This window comes from Marmota monax, unplaced genomic scaffold (assembly GCF_021218885.2).
Source record: "Marmota monax isolate L192 unplaced genomic scaffold, Marmota_monax_Labrador192_F-V1.1 WCK01_AAM20220418_F8-fsc00013, whole genome shotgun sequence".
NCBI lineage: Eukaryota > Metazoa > Chordata > Mammalia > Rodentia > Sciuridae > Marmota > Marmota monax.
Genome location: NW_026692202.1, coordinates 4,584,552 through 4,599,171, shown reverse-complemented (window position 1 = coordinate 4,599,171; position 14,620 = coordinate 4,584,552). Strand labels below are relative to the sequence as shown.

The following is a 14,620-nucleotide window of genomic DNA, read 5'->3' as shown; positions in this document are numbered from 1 at the left end:
ACACACTACACTACTACAATAAAACTCCCAAAAGAAAATAGGAGAAAATCTACATGAACATGGATTTGGTGATAACTTTTTAGATACAACAAAAGCATAATCCATGAGATAAATAATTGATAAACTAGAATTCATTAAAATTGAAAAGTTATGCTTGGCAAAGGATATTATCAAAAGAATGAAAAGACAAGTCACAGTCTGGGAAAAATGTTTGAAACACCTATCTGATATAGAACTATTGTTCAAAATACAGAAAGAACAAATACTCAAAAATAAGAAAATAAACAACCTGATCAAATACTGGGACAAAGACCTTAACAGACACTTCACCAAAGAAGATATACAGATGGCAAAGAAGCATATGAAAATATGCTCCACACAGTACATGATCAGGGAGATGCAAATTATATCAAAAGAACTATTACACACCTATGAGAACAGCCAAAATCCAGGACGTGGATAACACCAAATAGCGGCGAAGATATAAAGCCACAGGAACTCTCATTCTTGGCTGGTGGGAATGCAAAATGGTGCAGCCACTCTTTGGAAGAGTTTGAGAGGTTTCTTATAGAAGTACATGTACACTTACCACATGATGCAGCAATGGTGCTCCTTAATATTTAACCAAAGGAACAAATTGTATGTCTACACAAAAACTTATCCACAATTTTTACAGCAATTTTATGCATAACTGTCAAAACCTGGAATCTACTAAACTATCCTTGTGTAGGTAAATGAATACACTGTGGTACACGTAGAATAGGTGGACCAATAATTTAAAATATTTTTTAAATATTTTTTTAGTTGTAGGTAGAAACAATACCTTTATTTATTTATTTTTATGTGGTACAGAGGATCAAACCCACAGCCTCATGCATGCTAGGCAAGCACTCTACCACTGAGCCACGATTCCAGTCCCCAGAATCTTTTTATGGTAGTGAAAATACTCTGTATGATACTATAATGCTAAATACATGGCATTATGTCCAAACCCACAGAACACACAATAAGAGCACACCCTAATGTAAGCTAATGTATCATTATCACCATTTAGGTGATAATGCTGTGTCAATATAGATTCATCATTTATAACAAATGTACCACACTAATGGAGAATGCTAATAATGGGAAAGGCTATGCGTGTATATGGACAGGCAGTAGGTACAGGGGAAATCTGTTTCTTCCTCTAATTTTGCTATGAATTCAAGTTTATTAAAAAATAAATATCTAGTTGCACAATCACCTAAAAGTAGTGTTGCTGATTTTAGAGATAGATATAAGACTGAACTTTAGTTTTTCATTATGAAAACAACAAGTTATCAGAGCAATGAAAGAAAAAAGATATAATATAAAAAATATTTATGGCACTTTGGAGATATTCATAGTTTTCCAGGAACCCTGTTAAGAAGCACAACATGAATTGCTTAGCTTAATTCACAAGGCCCCATTATAGTCTCAGAGGCTACACAGACCCTCTCAATAAGAGGGCAGAAAAATTACAGCTGGGAGATGATGTTGGCTTTCTTAATTCAATCACATTTACTAATTATTATTATTTTTGCCACTTAAGGCTGAAGAGAAATAACAACTTTCATGCTTCTCAGAAGTTAACTTAATAACACTGTACTTTAATAAAACTCAGCCAATTGTGCTTTTCTTATTTTTTGTCTCCCAGAGCTTGGAAATAACCAACACTGTCTAACACTGGAGGACTCTTAACATAGGCAGCTAATTCAGTACAGGGCACAGATGTCTTTCTTTAGCCAACATTCTTGAACAAAAAGCCTACTCTTAGCTCTTCTTATAGTTCATTGGTGAGGTAAGGAAAAGGTCTTACAGTAGTAGTCTCATCAAAAGGCAGCAAAAGCTAAAAGTGGCCAAAGGAGAAGAAAAGCATTGTAACCTTATTCTCAATTCAACTGGATGGGAAAACAGAAAAGAAATCAAGCATATCTAAAGATGACAAAGATACAGCAAGTCACGATAAGGGAGTCACATATAGAAGAAAGCCCCAGAGCAGCATACTCTGTCCTGTCTTCCCAAGTTCTCCAGCAAGTCATTGAGCCCCTGTACCCAACCTCCTAAACTTTAATAGATTGTACAAATCAGCTGTACGACCATGAAGATAAGAAGAGACTGTAACATACCATGTGGAAATGTGGGTAGCATAACGTAGATGATGCTGATGGCTTATACCAGTAAGACCCAGGGATGTGTCCTGTCTGGGGAGATTAAGAGTGAAGGGGAAAGGGGCTGGGTTGTATCTCAGTGGTACAGTGCTAGCCTTACATGTTCAAGACACTGAGTTGGATCCTCAGCACCTTATAAAAATAAGCAAATAAAATAAAGGTATTCTGAAGGGGAAAGAAGGAATACAATAGGATCTTGGTGCAACCAAAGAAAACAATAAAAGTATGACCAGGAAGGAGGAAAGAGGAAACCAAAATACAATCAACAGGTCACTGTAACTGCTGACCAGAGAGATGAGATTACTGCAGCATCGGGTTTTACAATTAACTGAGCGTCATCCAATAGAGTGGTGGTGTTAAAACATCCATCTTCTCCAGTAATCCCTGGCAGACATAACACAACCAAGAAGGACCCATATTAGGGGCATGATGGCCCCAATTTCTGAACCTATTTCCTCACCCTTTGAAAAGGGATGGCCTGACAGAAGTTACTTCCAGGAAGATGGCGGCGAGGGGAGTGCATTACCCCCGTGTGCTGCTTCACTGTGTGGGAGTATGACAAGTCAGGACGGCTAAAGGATATCTTGTTAGGAATTTCCAGCAATAGTGGGGTGCGCCGGAACCTGGAGGAAGGATTTCCATCGCACAAGGATCGGCTACGGGGACTCAAACGCGAGAGGTTTGTCGCACGGAGGGTAAAACTGCTTATTCAGCAAATCGCCCCGCGGCTAGAGTCTGCAAGGCGCGCTGGGATAGAGACGCAGGGTTACAGTGCTGCAGTTTCTGCCAGCCGCGCAAGCATCGCACTCAGGGCTGAATTCTGGGTTCGAGACGGGGGAAGGAAGCGGTCCATCTCGGTTCTCCACACCGGTCAGACCACAGAGGAGGCCAGCAGCCACCATGTTGGTAAACTGACGTCACCACACCTGTTTTTGACTGACCGCAGCTCATTCAGCCATAGAACAGGTAATTTCAGGCTGCAATTCGCCTGCGGCTTGCAGACAGATTGCTAGGGTTCAGCGCCTGGGTGCTTCTTAAAATCTGATCTTATCGGAGTGAACACCGAGCGCGGGGCAGCCGAGTTCCGGCTCCCGGAACCGTCCCGGAACCACCCTGGCTCAGGGCTGCGGAGGCTGCTTCTTGGACCCTGCTACTATCAGAGCAAACACCAAGCACTAAGAAGCCGAATTCCGGCTCCCGGAACTGAGCCCGCGGGGACTGCTTCTTGGAGCTTACACTTATAGGAGCTTACACCGAGCACGGAGCGGCCAAGTTCCGGCTCCCGGAACCGTCCCGGCTCAGGGCTGCGGAGCCCGCGGAGGCTGCTTCTTGGACCCTGCTACTATCAGAGCATACACCAAGCACTAAGAAGCCGAATTCCGGCTCCCGGAACTGAGCCCGCGGGGGCTGCTTCTTGGAGCTTACACTTATAGGAGCTTACACCGAGCACGGAGCGGCCGAGTTCCGGCTCCTGGAACTTCCCTGGACCGGGGCTAAGAGCCCGCGGAAACTGCGTCTCGGTCCGGGTCCTGCTGAGGGCCGGTCAGGACTCACCCGTTGCTTGGGTTGCCCGGCAAGGGGAACGAAATGCTGCCATTCGCATAGGATACCAACATGGCAGAGATCTGATGTCAGCAGAAAGCGGTGGAGGAGAGATCTTCATCAATACCAGCGGTGACATAAGCAGTTGGTCTCCTGGTAAGGGGGGTGAGGCTCAGTCACCCGAGTCTCCTCAATTTGTCCTCGAGCCAGAGGGAAGGAGCCGGGCCGCCGCCAGCCCCCGGAGCAGGCCCAGCGGCTCGCCAGCGTGGTGACCGCGTGACCCCAATTGGAGAGGGGGCGGAGCGGAGCCGCGACCCACACCCGCCAGGTGGGCAGACCCACGACCCAGTAGTACATGGGCATGGTAGGAGGGGCAGGGCAGAGCCGCCCTTCGCGCTTGCAAGGTAAACAGACCTGTGACAGCCTGGAGGGTCAGGCCCAGTGGCCTGCCAGTGTAGTACACACGTCACCCCAACTCGAGTAGGGGCAGAGCAGATCCTTCTCCCACGCCCGGATCAGGCCCTGCCGGTGTGGTGGTCACGTAACCCCAATTGGAGTGGGGGCGGAGCGGAACCGCCACCCGTGCCCACAGGGTGAGCAGACCAGTGATCAACCTGCAGATCAGGCCCAGGGGTCCACAGGCGTGGTAGGAGGGGCAGGGCAGATCCACCGCCCGCGCCTTCAAGGTAGGCAGACCTACAACAGACCGGCGGATCAGGCCCAGGAGCCTGCCGGCGTGGTACAAACACCACCCTAATTGGAGTAGTGACAGAGCAGAGTCACCTCCCTTGCCAGGAACAGGCCCAGCGTCCTGCAGGCGGGGTAGTCACGACACCCCAATTGGAGTAGGGGCAGAGCAGAGCCTCCACCCGTGCCCGAAAGGTGGGCAGATCTGCGACCGACCAGCGGGACAGGCCCAGTGGCCTGCCGGTACGACAGACACGTCACCCCATTTGGAGTAGGGGCAGAGTAGAGCCGCCGCCCGCGCCTGCAGGGTAGGCAAACCTGCAACCAACCGGCGGATCAGGCCCGGTGGCCTGCCGGCGTGGTACACTCGTCACCCCAATTGGAGTAGGGGCAGAACAGAGCTGCCGCCAGCTCCCAGAACAGGCCCAGTGACCTGCCGGCGTGGTAGCCACGACACCCCAATTGGAATAAGGAGAGAGCAGAGCCGCCGCCCGCACCTGCAGGAAAGATACCCAAGCAGTATGAAAAGACAAGGAAAGAAAGGACCACAAGCAATGCAGGTCAACGCAACTTTAGAAGAGGTAACAGCTGCAGCAGATGGAATGTCAGATAAAGAATTCAGGATATACATGCTTCAGATGATCTGGAGTATCAAGGAAGACATTAAACAGCAAAATCACACAATGAAGGATCACTTCGACAACGAATTACGCAAACAAATCCAGGAAGCAAAGGATCAACTATACAGGGAGATAGAGGTTATAAAAAACAAGCAATCAGAAATCCTAGAAATGCAGGAAGCAATAAACCAACTTAAAAACTCAATGGAGAATACTACCAGCAGAGTAGAACACTTAGAAGATAGAACATCAGACAATGAAGACAAAGTATTTCAACTGGAAAAGAACATAGACAGCTCAGCAAGACTGTTAAGAAACCATGAGCAGAACATCCAAGAAATATGGGATAACATTGAGAGACCAAACTTAAGAGTCATTGGGATACAGGAAGGTACAGAGCTCCAAACCAAAGGAATGAGCAGTCTATTCAATGAAATAATACAAGAAAACTTCCCAGACTTGAAGAATGAGACAGAATCCCAAATCCTAGAAGCCTACAGAACGCCGAATGTGCAAAATCATAAGAGATCCACACCTAGACACATTATAATGAAGATGCCCAACATACAGAATAAGGAGAGAATTTTAAAAGCTACAAGAGAAAGGAAGCAGATTACATTTAGGGGTAAGCCAATCAGGATAACAGCTGATCTTTCAACACAGACTCTGAAAGCTAGAAGATCCTGGAATAACATATTTCAAACACTGAAAGATAATGGGTTCCAACCAAGAATTGTGTATCCAGCGAAATTAAGCTTCAGGATGGAGGATGAAATTAAAACCTTCCACGATAAACAAAAGTTTAAAGAATTCGCAGCTAGAAAACCATCTCTTCAAAACATCCTCGCCAAAGCATTACAGGAAGAGGAAATGGAAAATAACAATGAAAACCAACAGTGGGAGGTAGGACAGTAAAGGGGGGGGGGAAATAATCAAAGAGGAAAACAAACAATGTTTAGTAACAGAAATAAACAAATATGGCTGGAAGAACAACCCATATCTCAATAATAACCCTAAATGTTAATGGCTTAAACTCACCAATTAAGAGACACAGGCTAGTAGAATGGATCACAAAACAAGACCCAACAATATGCTGCCTACAGGAGACGCATTTGATAGGAAAAGACATACATAGGCTGAAGGTGAAAGGTTGGGAAAACATCATATCACTCATATGGACTTCGGAAACAAGCAGGCGTGTCCATACTCATATCAAATAAAATAGATTTCAAGCCAAAGTTAATCAAAAGAGATAAAGAGGGACACTACATACTGCTTAAGGGAACCATACACCAACAAGACATAACAATCATAAATATTTATGCCCCAAACAATGGTGCAGCTATGTTCGTCAAACAAACTCTTCTCAAGTTCAAGAGTCTAATAGACCACCACACCATAATCATGGGAGACTTCAACACACCTCTCTCGCCACTGGACAGATCTTCCAAACAAAAGTTGAATAAGGAAACTATAGAACTCAATAACACCATTAATAACCTAGACCCAATTGACATATATAGAGTATACCACCCAACATCAAGCAGTTACACTTTTTTCTCAGCAGCACATGGATCCTTCTCAAAAATAGATCATATATTATGTCACAGGGCAACTCTTAGACAATATAAAGGAGTAGAGATAATACCATGCATCTTATCTGATCATAATGGAATGAAACTGAAAATCAACGATAAAAGAAGGAAGGAAAAAGCATACATCAACTGGAGAATGAACAATAGGTTACTGAATGATCAATGGGTTATAGAAGACATCAAGGAGGAAATTAAAAAATTCTTAGAGATAAATGAAAACACAGACACAACATATCGGAATCTATGGGACACATTGAAAGCAGTTCTAAGAGGAAAATTCATTGCTTGGAGTTCATTCCTTAAAAAAAGAAAAAACCAACAGATAAATGATCTCATACTTCATCTCAAAATCCTAGAAAAAGAAGAGCAAAACAACAGCAAAAGAAGTAGAAGGCAAGAAATAATTAAAATCAGAGCTGAAATTAATGAAATCGAAACAAAAGAAACAATTGAAAAAATTGACAAAACTAAAAGTTGGTTCTTTGAAAAAATAAACAAAATCGACAGACCCTTAGCCATGCTAGCGAAGAGAAGAAGAGAGAGAACTCAAATTACTAGCAATAGTAACAAAAACAGCATGGTACTGGTACCAAAACAGGCGGGTGGACCAATGGTACAGAATAGAGGACACAGAAACCAATCCACAAAACTACAACTATCTTATATTTGATAAAGGGGCTAAAAGCATGCAATGGAGGAAGGATAGCATCTTCAACAAATGGTGCTGGGAAAACTGGAAATCCATATGCAACAAAATGAAACTGAATCCCTTTCTCTCGCCATGCACAAAAGTGAATTCAAAATGGATCAAGGAGCTTGATATCAAATCAGAGACGCGCCGTCTGATAGAAGAAAAAGTTGGCTACGATCTACAGTCGGTGGGGTCGGGCTCCAAATTCCTCAATAAGACACCCATAGCACAAAAGTTAATAACTAGAATCAACAAATGGGACTTACTCAAACTAAAAAGTTTTTTCTCAGCAAAAGGAACAATAAGAGAGGTAAATAGGGAGCCTACACCCTGGGAACAAATCTTTACTCCTCACACTTCAGATAGAGCCCTAATATCCAGAGTATACAAAGAACTCAAAAAATTAGACAATAAGAGAACAAACAACCCAATCAACAAATGGGCCAAGGACCTGAACAGACACTTCTCAGGGGAGGACATACAGTCAATCAACAAGTACATGAAAAAATGCTCACCATCTCTAGCTGTCAGAGAAATGCAAATCCAAACCACCCTAAGATACCATCTCACTCCAGTAAGATTGGCAGCCATTAGGAAGTCAAACAACAACAAGTGCTGGCGAGGATGTGGGGAAAAGGGTACACTTGTACATTGCTGGTGGGACTGCAGATTGGTGCAGCCAATTTGGAAAGCAGTATGGAGATTTCTTGGAAAGCTGGGAATGGAGCCACCATTTGACCCAGCTATTCCCCTTCTTGGTCTATTCCCTAAAGACCTAAAAAGAGCATGCTACAGGGACACTGCTACATCGATGTTCATAGCAGCACAGTTCACAATAGCAAGACTGTGGAACCAACCTAGATGCCCTTCAATAGACGAATGGATAAAAAAAATGTGGCATTTATACACAATGGAGTATTACTCTGCATTAAAAAATGACAAAATCATAGAATTTACAGGGAAATGGATGGCATTAGAGCAGATTATGCTAAGTGAAGCTAGCCAATCCCTAAAAAACAAATGCCAAATGTCTTCTTTGATATAAGGAAAGTAACTAATAACAGAGTAGGGACGAAGAACAGGAGAAGAAGATTAACATTTAATAGGGATGAGAGGTGGGAGGGAAAGGGAGAGAGAAGGGAAATTGCACGGTAATGGAAGGAGACCCTCAGGGTTATACAGTGGAGGGGGTAGAGAGAGAGGAGGGGAGGGGAGGGGAGAGGTGGGGAGGGGGGAGGGTGGAGGATGGGAAAGGCAGCGGAGCACAACAGACACTAGTATGGCAATTTGTAAATCAATGGATGTGTAACTGATGTGAATCTGCAATCTGTGTATGGGGTGAAGGTGGGAGTTCATAACCCACTTGAATCAAAGTGTGGAATATGATATGTCAAGAAATTTGTAATGTTTTGAACAACCCACAATAAAAAATTAAAAAAAAAAAAAAAGAAAAGGGATGGCCTTATGACACTCTGGCTAACAGAATGCAGAGAAATTAGAGTGACAAGTCTAGGCATCAAAAGGCTTGTGCCTTCCAGCTCTCCCTCTTGGAATCCACTCCTGAGTCACCAAGTGAACAAGCCTGGGCCAGTCTACTAGCAGATGAGACCACACAGATCCAAGCTGAGATAGCCCAGTAGTCCTAGGCCAGACCCCAGACATGTGAGAGCCAAGCCAAGATCAGACAACCGACTTGCAGCTGGCCACACACATGGCAGCTCTCAACTAAGCCCAGAACTGCCTGGTCAACCCAGGGATCAGAAGGAAAAAAAAAAAAAGGCTATTATTCTAAACTAAGAATAAGTTTTGATGTGGTCTGTTACATAGCAAAGCCAACTGACACAATGCCCTTTGAGAAAACCTGGCTTTAGCCTAAATACCCTCTAGGTAGAGTTTAGCTTCTTTTTCAGTCTTGGGAAGTCACACCTCCTTTTGGGGAAATATGTGCTTCACTGAAGTCTTTACATACCATCACTCTTTCCATCCTGTTGAGGGTATGAGTTGTAGAACATTCCCTTCCCATCGTGGGTCCAGGCCATACAGCTGAACTTGACTCTTTCAAGCACATCAGGAAGTTCTTTGGCACCATCGACTTTCATGAACTTGATCGTTACCCAGTCTGAGCCACTGGCACTCAGACCATAGGCAAAATATTCACCATCTTCACTGAAGGCATAACCTATGGGACACAGAACCAATCAGATGGTGAAATGGGACACAACTCCTAGCCTTGCGTGCTATCCTCCATGCTGACCGACAAAGCTGTTGGCCATTAACACAGAAGCAGAAAATGGCAGCAGAATAATCAGGAAGGCTAATAGTGAGCAACCCTAGGGTTCAACCCAGGTCTTACAGGAATCACCCTTATGACCCTGGACAAGGTCCCTAACCTCTCTAGGTCTTAGTTTCTTCACTGGTAAAAGGAAGCATAGGATTATATGCCCAGGAAGTTGCTTCCATTTTGAAATTTTTATAATTTGATAGGCAGTTCAGTTCAAAGCAGAGCTCATCTGAGACTTCTAGCATATTTTATTCATATGCTAAAGAGAATAAGGGGAAAAGAAAACTGCTTTTAGAGTAATGACTGAATTATGACACAAACCACATAATAGAATTAAATTGTAGCTATTAAGTCATTTTGGGGACAGACTCCAGACTATCTGAAATCCCTCTTTACAACCTCATTTTCAGAGCATTACTTGCACCCAAGGATTGTTGGCCACACTATCTGACATCATAGGCCCAGGTAAGTAGAGCTTCAGGGTTTGCAATAAATGCTCATTACATACACATTTCAAAAGTGACCAAAAAGCAACACAGTTGTGTCACGTCCAGTCTTTAGGACTCTGAAGACAGAATATTCTTACCATTGTGGAATGTTTCTGAACAAATATTTACATGTTTTATGTCATCTTTTACAATTATGAGGTATGTACAGCATTTGATACCACATCTACTATTAGAGACTCCAACTCCAGAGATTTCCTCTTAGGAAGTTTGCTAAATTTTACTGGGGATTGAAAACTGTAATAAGCTCAACTATTACCAGAGGTTTTCTACTCTTCTGCACAGAATTTTAATAGGAGATTAGTTTAAAATTTCATGAAACCTACTTATTAATACTTGTGAGTCCTATATAGCATCTACAATATATATGTAAATGCAAAATAAGAGTCTGAAAGGTAATGAGGGAGAAGAAAGATATTCGCCTTTCATTGTACAGAACAGAACACTGTAGTGTTTGGATTATTTCTACATAATTAGAAAATGTTCAGGAAAAATTTTTAAAACACATTTTGATTTAAAATACATGTCTAAAAAAAATCATATACTAAAAAAAAGGCTTGACATGTTTATTCATAGTGTCACTTCCCTATAATACCACTCTGAGAAAACTCATCAACTGAGGCCAGGTCTTGTTCCTAATTCACCTTCTCACCCATCAGGGCCTTGTATGTGGCAAATATTCCATAAAGAAGCCACTGGAATGCATCAACAGGACAAGAGGCAAGCCTCTGTTATAACAATGAAGTCCTTACTCATCATATATAGATTGTAAGATATATCTTGGTGGAAACTAAGCAATTCCTATACAAAGTACATTATGGCAACAGAACCAGTGTACTGAATTCATTAATACTACAGACTTAGATTTATGGAACATTTTTTTTTATCAAGGTGCTGGTGTCTTTCAATACTGATTCAATAAAGATCCATTTTTACATACTCAAGACTATTCTGGGGAAGGAACACAGCACTACGGAGCAACCCTGTCACTGTTCTCAATTCTAGAGAGCCAAACTTGTAACTCTGCTTTATCCACAGAACAGATGGAACTCTAAGGGAAATTCTGAGCCAACTTAGACACCTGTATTGTTAGAGGACAGGGCATCCAGCAATCCAATTTCTACAAGGCTGTTTGTACTTTTTTTTTTTTACTTTTAATTCTAACATACTGGAAGTTAACTAGGCTTTAAATCTCTGATTATTCTCCCCCAAGGAAACCGATTTGGTAATATTCTTTTCTGGTTTCCTTTTATAGTTGGAACATTCTTTATACAGCTTAAATTTCTTATAAAAGAGGATGTAAGTTTCTCTAATCACAGATAGGCCTGAGGGATGTTATAGGAAATAATATTGATACTTCAAGATCCCAGAAGCTAATTTGGGTCCAGTGGGAATTATTATTCTCCAGTTCTGCTACATGCCACCAGAGTGAGAAAGATGAATGTGACTATTCATGTGTTCTAAATATATTGTTCAAAAGTTAGCATTCCTAATATTGTGTGTGCATCTGCTCTACAATATGGTTCAGACCCTGCCTGGCATTTCAGAGGTGAAGGCACTGCACTAACTTCAGATCTGTGAGTAAAACTTAGGCCCTCCTGAAGGTCTGGTGTACCACTCACCTCGGAGAGCCACTGTGCCATCGTCAGACAGTATGTTGGGGTCAAGAAACACTCTGGCCTCACCCCCTAAAGAATCTTGCACGTATAATACTCGTTGGTTCTGCAAACCTGTATTATAAAAATAAAAATACCTAGGGACAGAGACGGTCTTTATTTAGTTTAACTCCATACAATAAAAATGCCCCAGCTAAACACATAAGCAAAAAAGTAAAACTTCAAACAAAATCCCAAACATAGAAAGGTACAACTTCAATTGGCCTTGACAGGGACATGAAGGCCCCAAGTGTGAAAAGGCCTACCAATTCCCTATACCTAGAACTTATGACTTGAACTGCATTCTGTATGCAAATAATTTATTGTAATTCTGCACATTAGCTATATAGAGACAAACACTGATTTGCTAAAATTAAAACTGATATTCAAAATAAAACGGTAACTTTTTCTTTTAATTGAAGAAGCAAGCAGATTTTCTAAAATAAAATTCTAGTTTGCTTCCCTGGCTAGCCTGCTAAGGTATGGGGCCAGTGCACTTGTTTGATAAAGGGCAAAACTGCGTATATTTCAGGCTTTGTGGGACATACATATTATGAAAGCAGCTGTGGCCAATATATAAATAAATGGGCATGGCTGTGTTCCAATTAGACTTTATCATAAAAACAGGTGGCAGGCAGGGTCTGGCATGCAGGCTCTACTTTAGAGATCTCTGTGCAAGTGGGGGAAGGGCCTAAGAAATCCTAAAGCAAATATGTAATGGTGGCTTCAAAGAGATTTAAAAAAAGAACAAGAGAATACATTTAAGTAGGTGTTAAAAGAGAGGAACAAGAGGGCTGAACTCACAGACTCCACTTCCTGACCCATTTCATCATTCTTGGAAAGATAAATGCAAATAATAAAATGTTCTCAAGTAGCAGTATAAGCCAAAGATAATTAATTTTAAAGGCAAACACATCTCTATTGCTGTTTATAAATCATCCTATCTTATCAACTACTAGCCACGGGACAACAATGATTTCCTATAATCTAGTTCTTTATAGGACATATCTCTTCTAAACTTTAAACTTCTTAACCATTACTTTACAAATTTGGATCAAACCTAAAAGAATAAAAATATATTATTCATATATTCAAGCACAGAAATTAATTCCCATTATAATCAAATTATTTGTATAAACTGATAAGCTGTTTAGAACTTGTATTTTAAAATTTAAGAAAGCATTCAACTGAAAAATAGAAAATGAAATGAAAGCAATCCCACATACCGCTTTCCTTTCTTGAAGTGGCAACTATACTTGGGATAGTCGTACAGTTCAGTCATTCTCTCTTTGTATAAACCTCTGATGGGACACTGCTCGAGAAAGGGCACAGTGATCTTGTTCTGGGCCTCCACGAAGGCCTGTGGAGAAACCAAAATGGACAAATCTGATAACATTTAAGATTTCCCATGTGGAACGTTATCCATTAATATGTACCAGCAAAATCATGTCTTTCGCTTAATAAAAACTCTTAAATGGAACTAACCCAACTAATGCTTACAGAGCAAATCTTAACTCATTTAAAACCACAAAAATCCTATAGAGAAGATTCTTTTATGAGGCCAACTTTACAGAAAAGAAAACTGAGGCTCCAAGTGTTCAAAAACTGCCTAACATTAAACAGGCAGGGAGTAGCAGAACTAGCTCCTCAACCTATGCTCTCCACAAACATACTCTGCTTGAAAGTGATCTGTTTACAGTGCCAAAGTTCTTGTTCAGCAGGTGCCGCTCCCAGAAGAAATCAAAGAGAAAATGAGATATCCAGACACTACTGCACTGATTTTGTTTTTGACTTACTATTTATTCACGACCTACCACCATATCAACTCCAGAGAACTTTGTTAAAATTTGCAACTAAAGAATATTTTTTAAGAAATGGAAATTGGCATTGAATAAGAATATGGACAATGGTTTATAAGAAGGGTAAGAGATGGTCTGAAGCATTCAGGAGATTTTGGCAGCAAAGGCAGGGAAAGGGGCTGTTTAAAAAAGATCAGTTGTATCCAAGCACACCCTATTTATAACTAAGCAGTTAGAATATTTATGGTACTATAAAAACTTGGCCACACAATAATTCATGTATGGCTGTTGGTAAGAAATAAGAATAACTGTGTCAGCTCTAAATTCAACAGAAAGTTTCATCAGACATCTATACATAAGTAAATCATTAGGGAAAAACTTCAGGAAACAATTAAGAATGTATTTATATGGCACAGATTTATTATTACCAGTCCACTTCTGGACACATTATCAAGCTTTCAGGGTCCATCTGAACTCTTTTAAGTGCTTTGGGTTCCCCTACCCAAACCACCAACCCTGAGCTGAAGAATCATTTTGTGCTGAGAAGCTATTCTAAATTTCATTAATGTTCACAATGCATTTGAAAAAAGAAAGAATGTAAAGCACGAATATAGTGATTAACAACAATTTTGCAAGAGGACCAATTCAAGAAAAATAAAATTGTTATGGGTTACAATTTTTATCACGCAGAAAATAAAATTTGTTGAGTTCTACAGAATATATTCTCACCTGTCTATTGTGAAGACTTGACAAACTGCCTTGGCCTATTTTCCTAAGGCCCTTGAACTAAAAAAGATTTTTAAGATATTTTTAAAGAACAGGGGGCAGAGGGACCAACAGAGACCCACTGTTACCTTGTGGATTACAATGCCTAAAATATTTACTATGTGGCCCTTATATAAAGAGTTTGCTGACCCCACTACATCTCACTAAAAAGAGTGTGAAGGAAGAAAATAGCTTTTGCTTTTAGTTACAAAACTGATGCATATCTGAGAAGCCACACAGTGGCAGTAGCAGTTTGAAGATCACGAAGTGTGTCCAAGAGCATGACCTCA

The 14,620-nt window shown here is 41.4% G+C and overlaps 1 protein-coding gene across 1 annotated transcript in view; it reads right to left on the bottom strand.

Annotated features, from left to right (window-relative positions):
* Nucleotides 1-14,620, bottom strand: part of Prep (prolyl endopeptidase) — a 119,018-nt gene that overhangs the window by 79,346 nt on the left and 25,052 nt on the right. The window contains exons 3-5 of the mRNA XM_046430652.2: nt 12,993-13,126; nt 11,734-11,864; nt 9,294-9,503 (exon numbers count right to left, since the gene is read on the bottom strand). Coding sequence (XP_046286608.1) covers nt 9,294-9,503; nt 11,734-11,864; nt 12,993-13,126 — 475 coding nt within the window. The remainder of the gene's footprint in view (nt 1-9,293; nt 9,504-11,733; nt 11,865-12,992; nt 13,127-14,620) is intronic.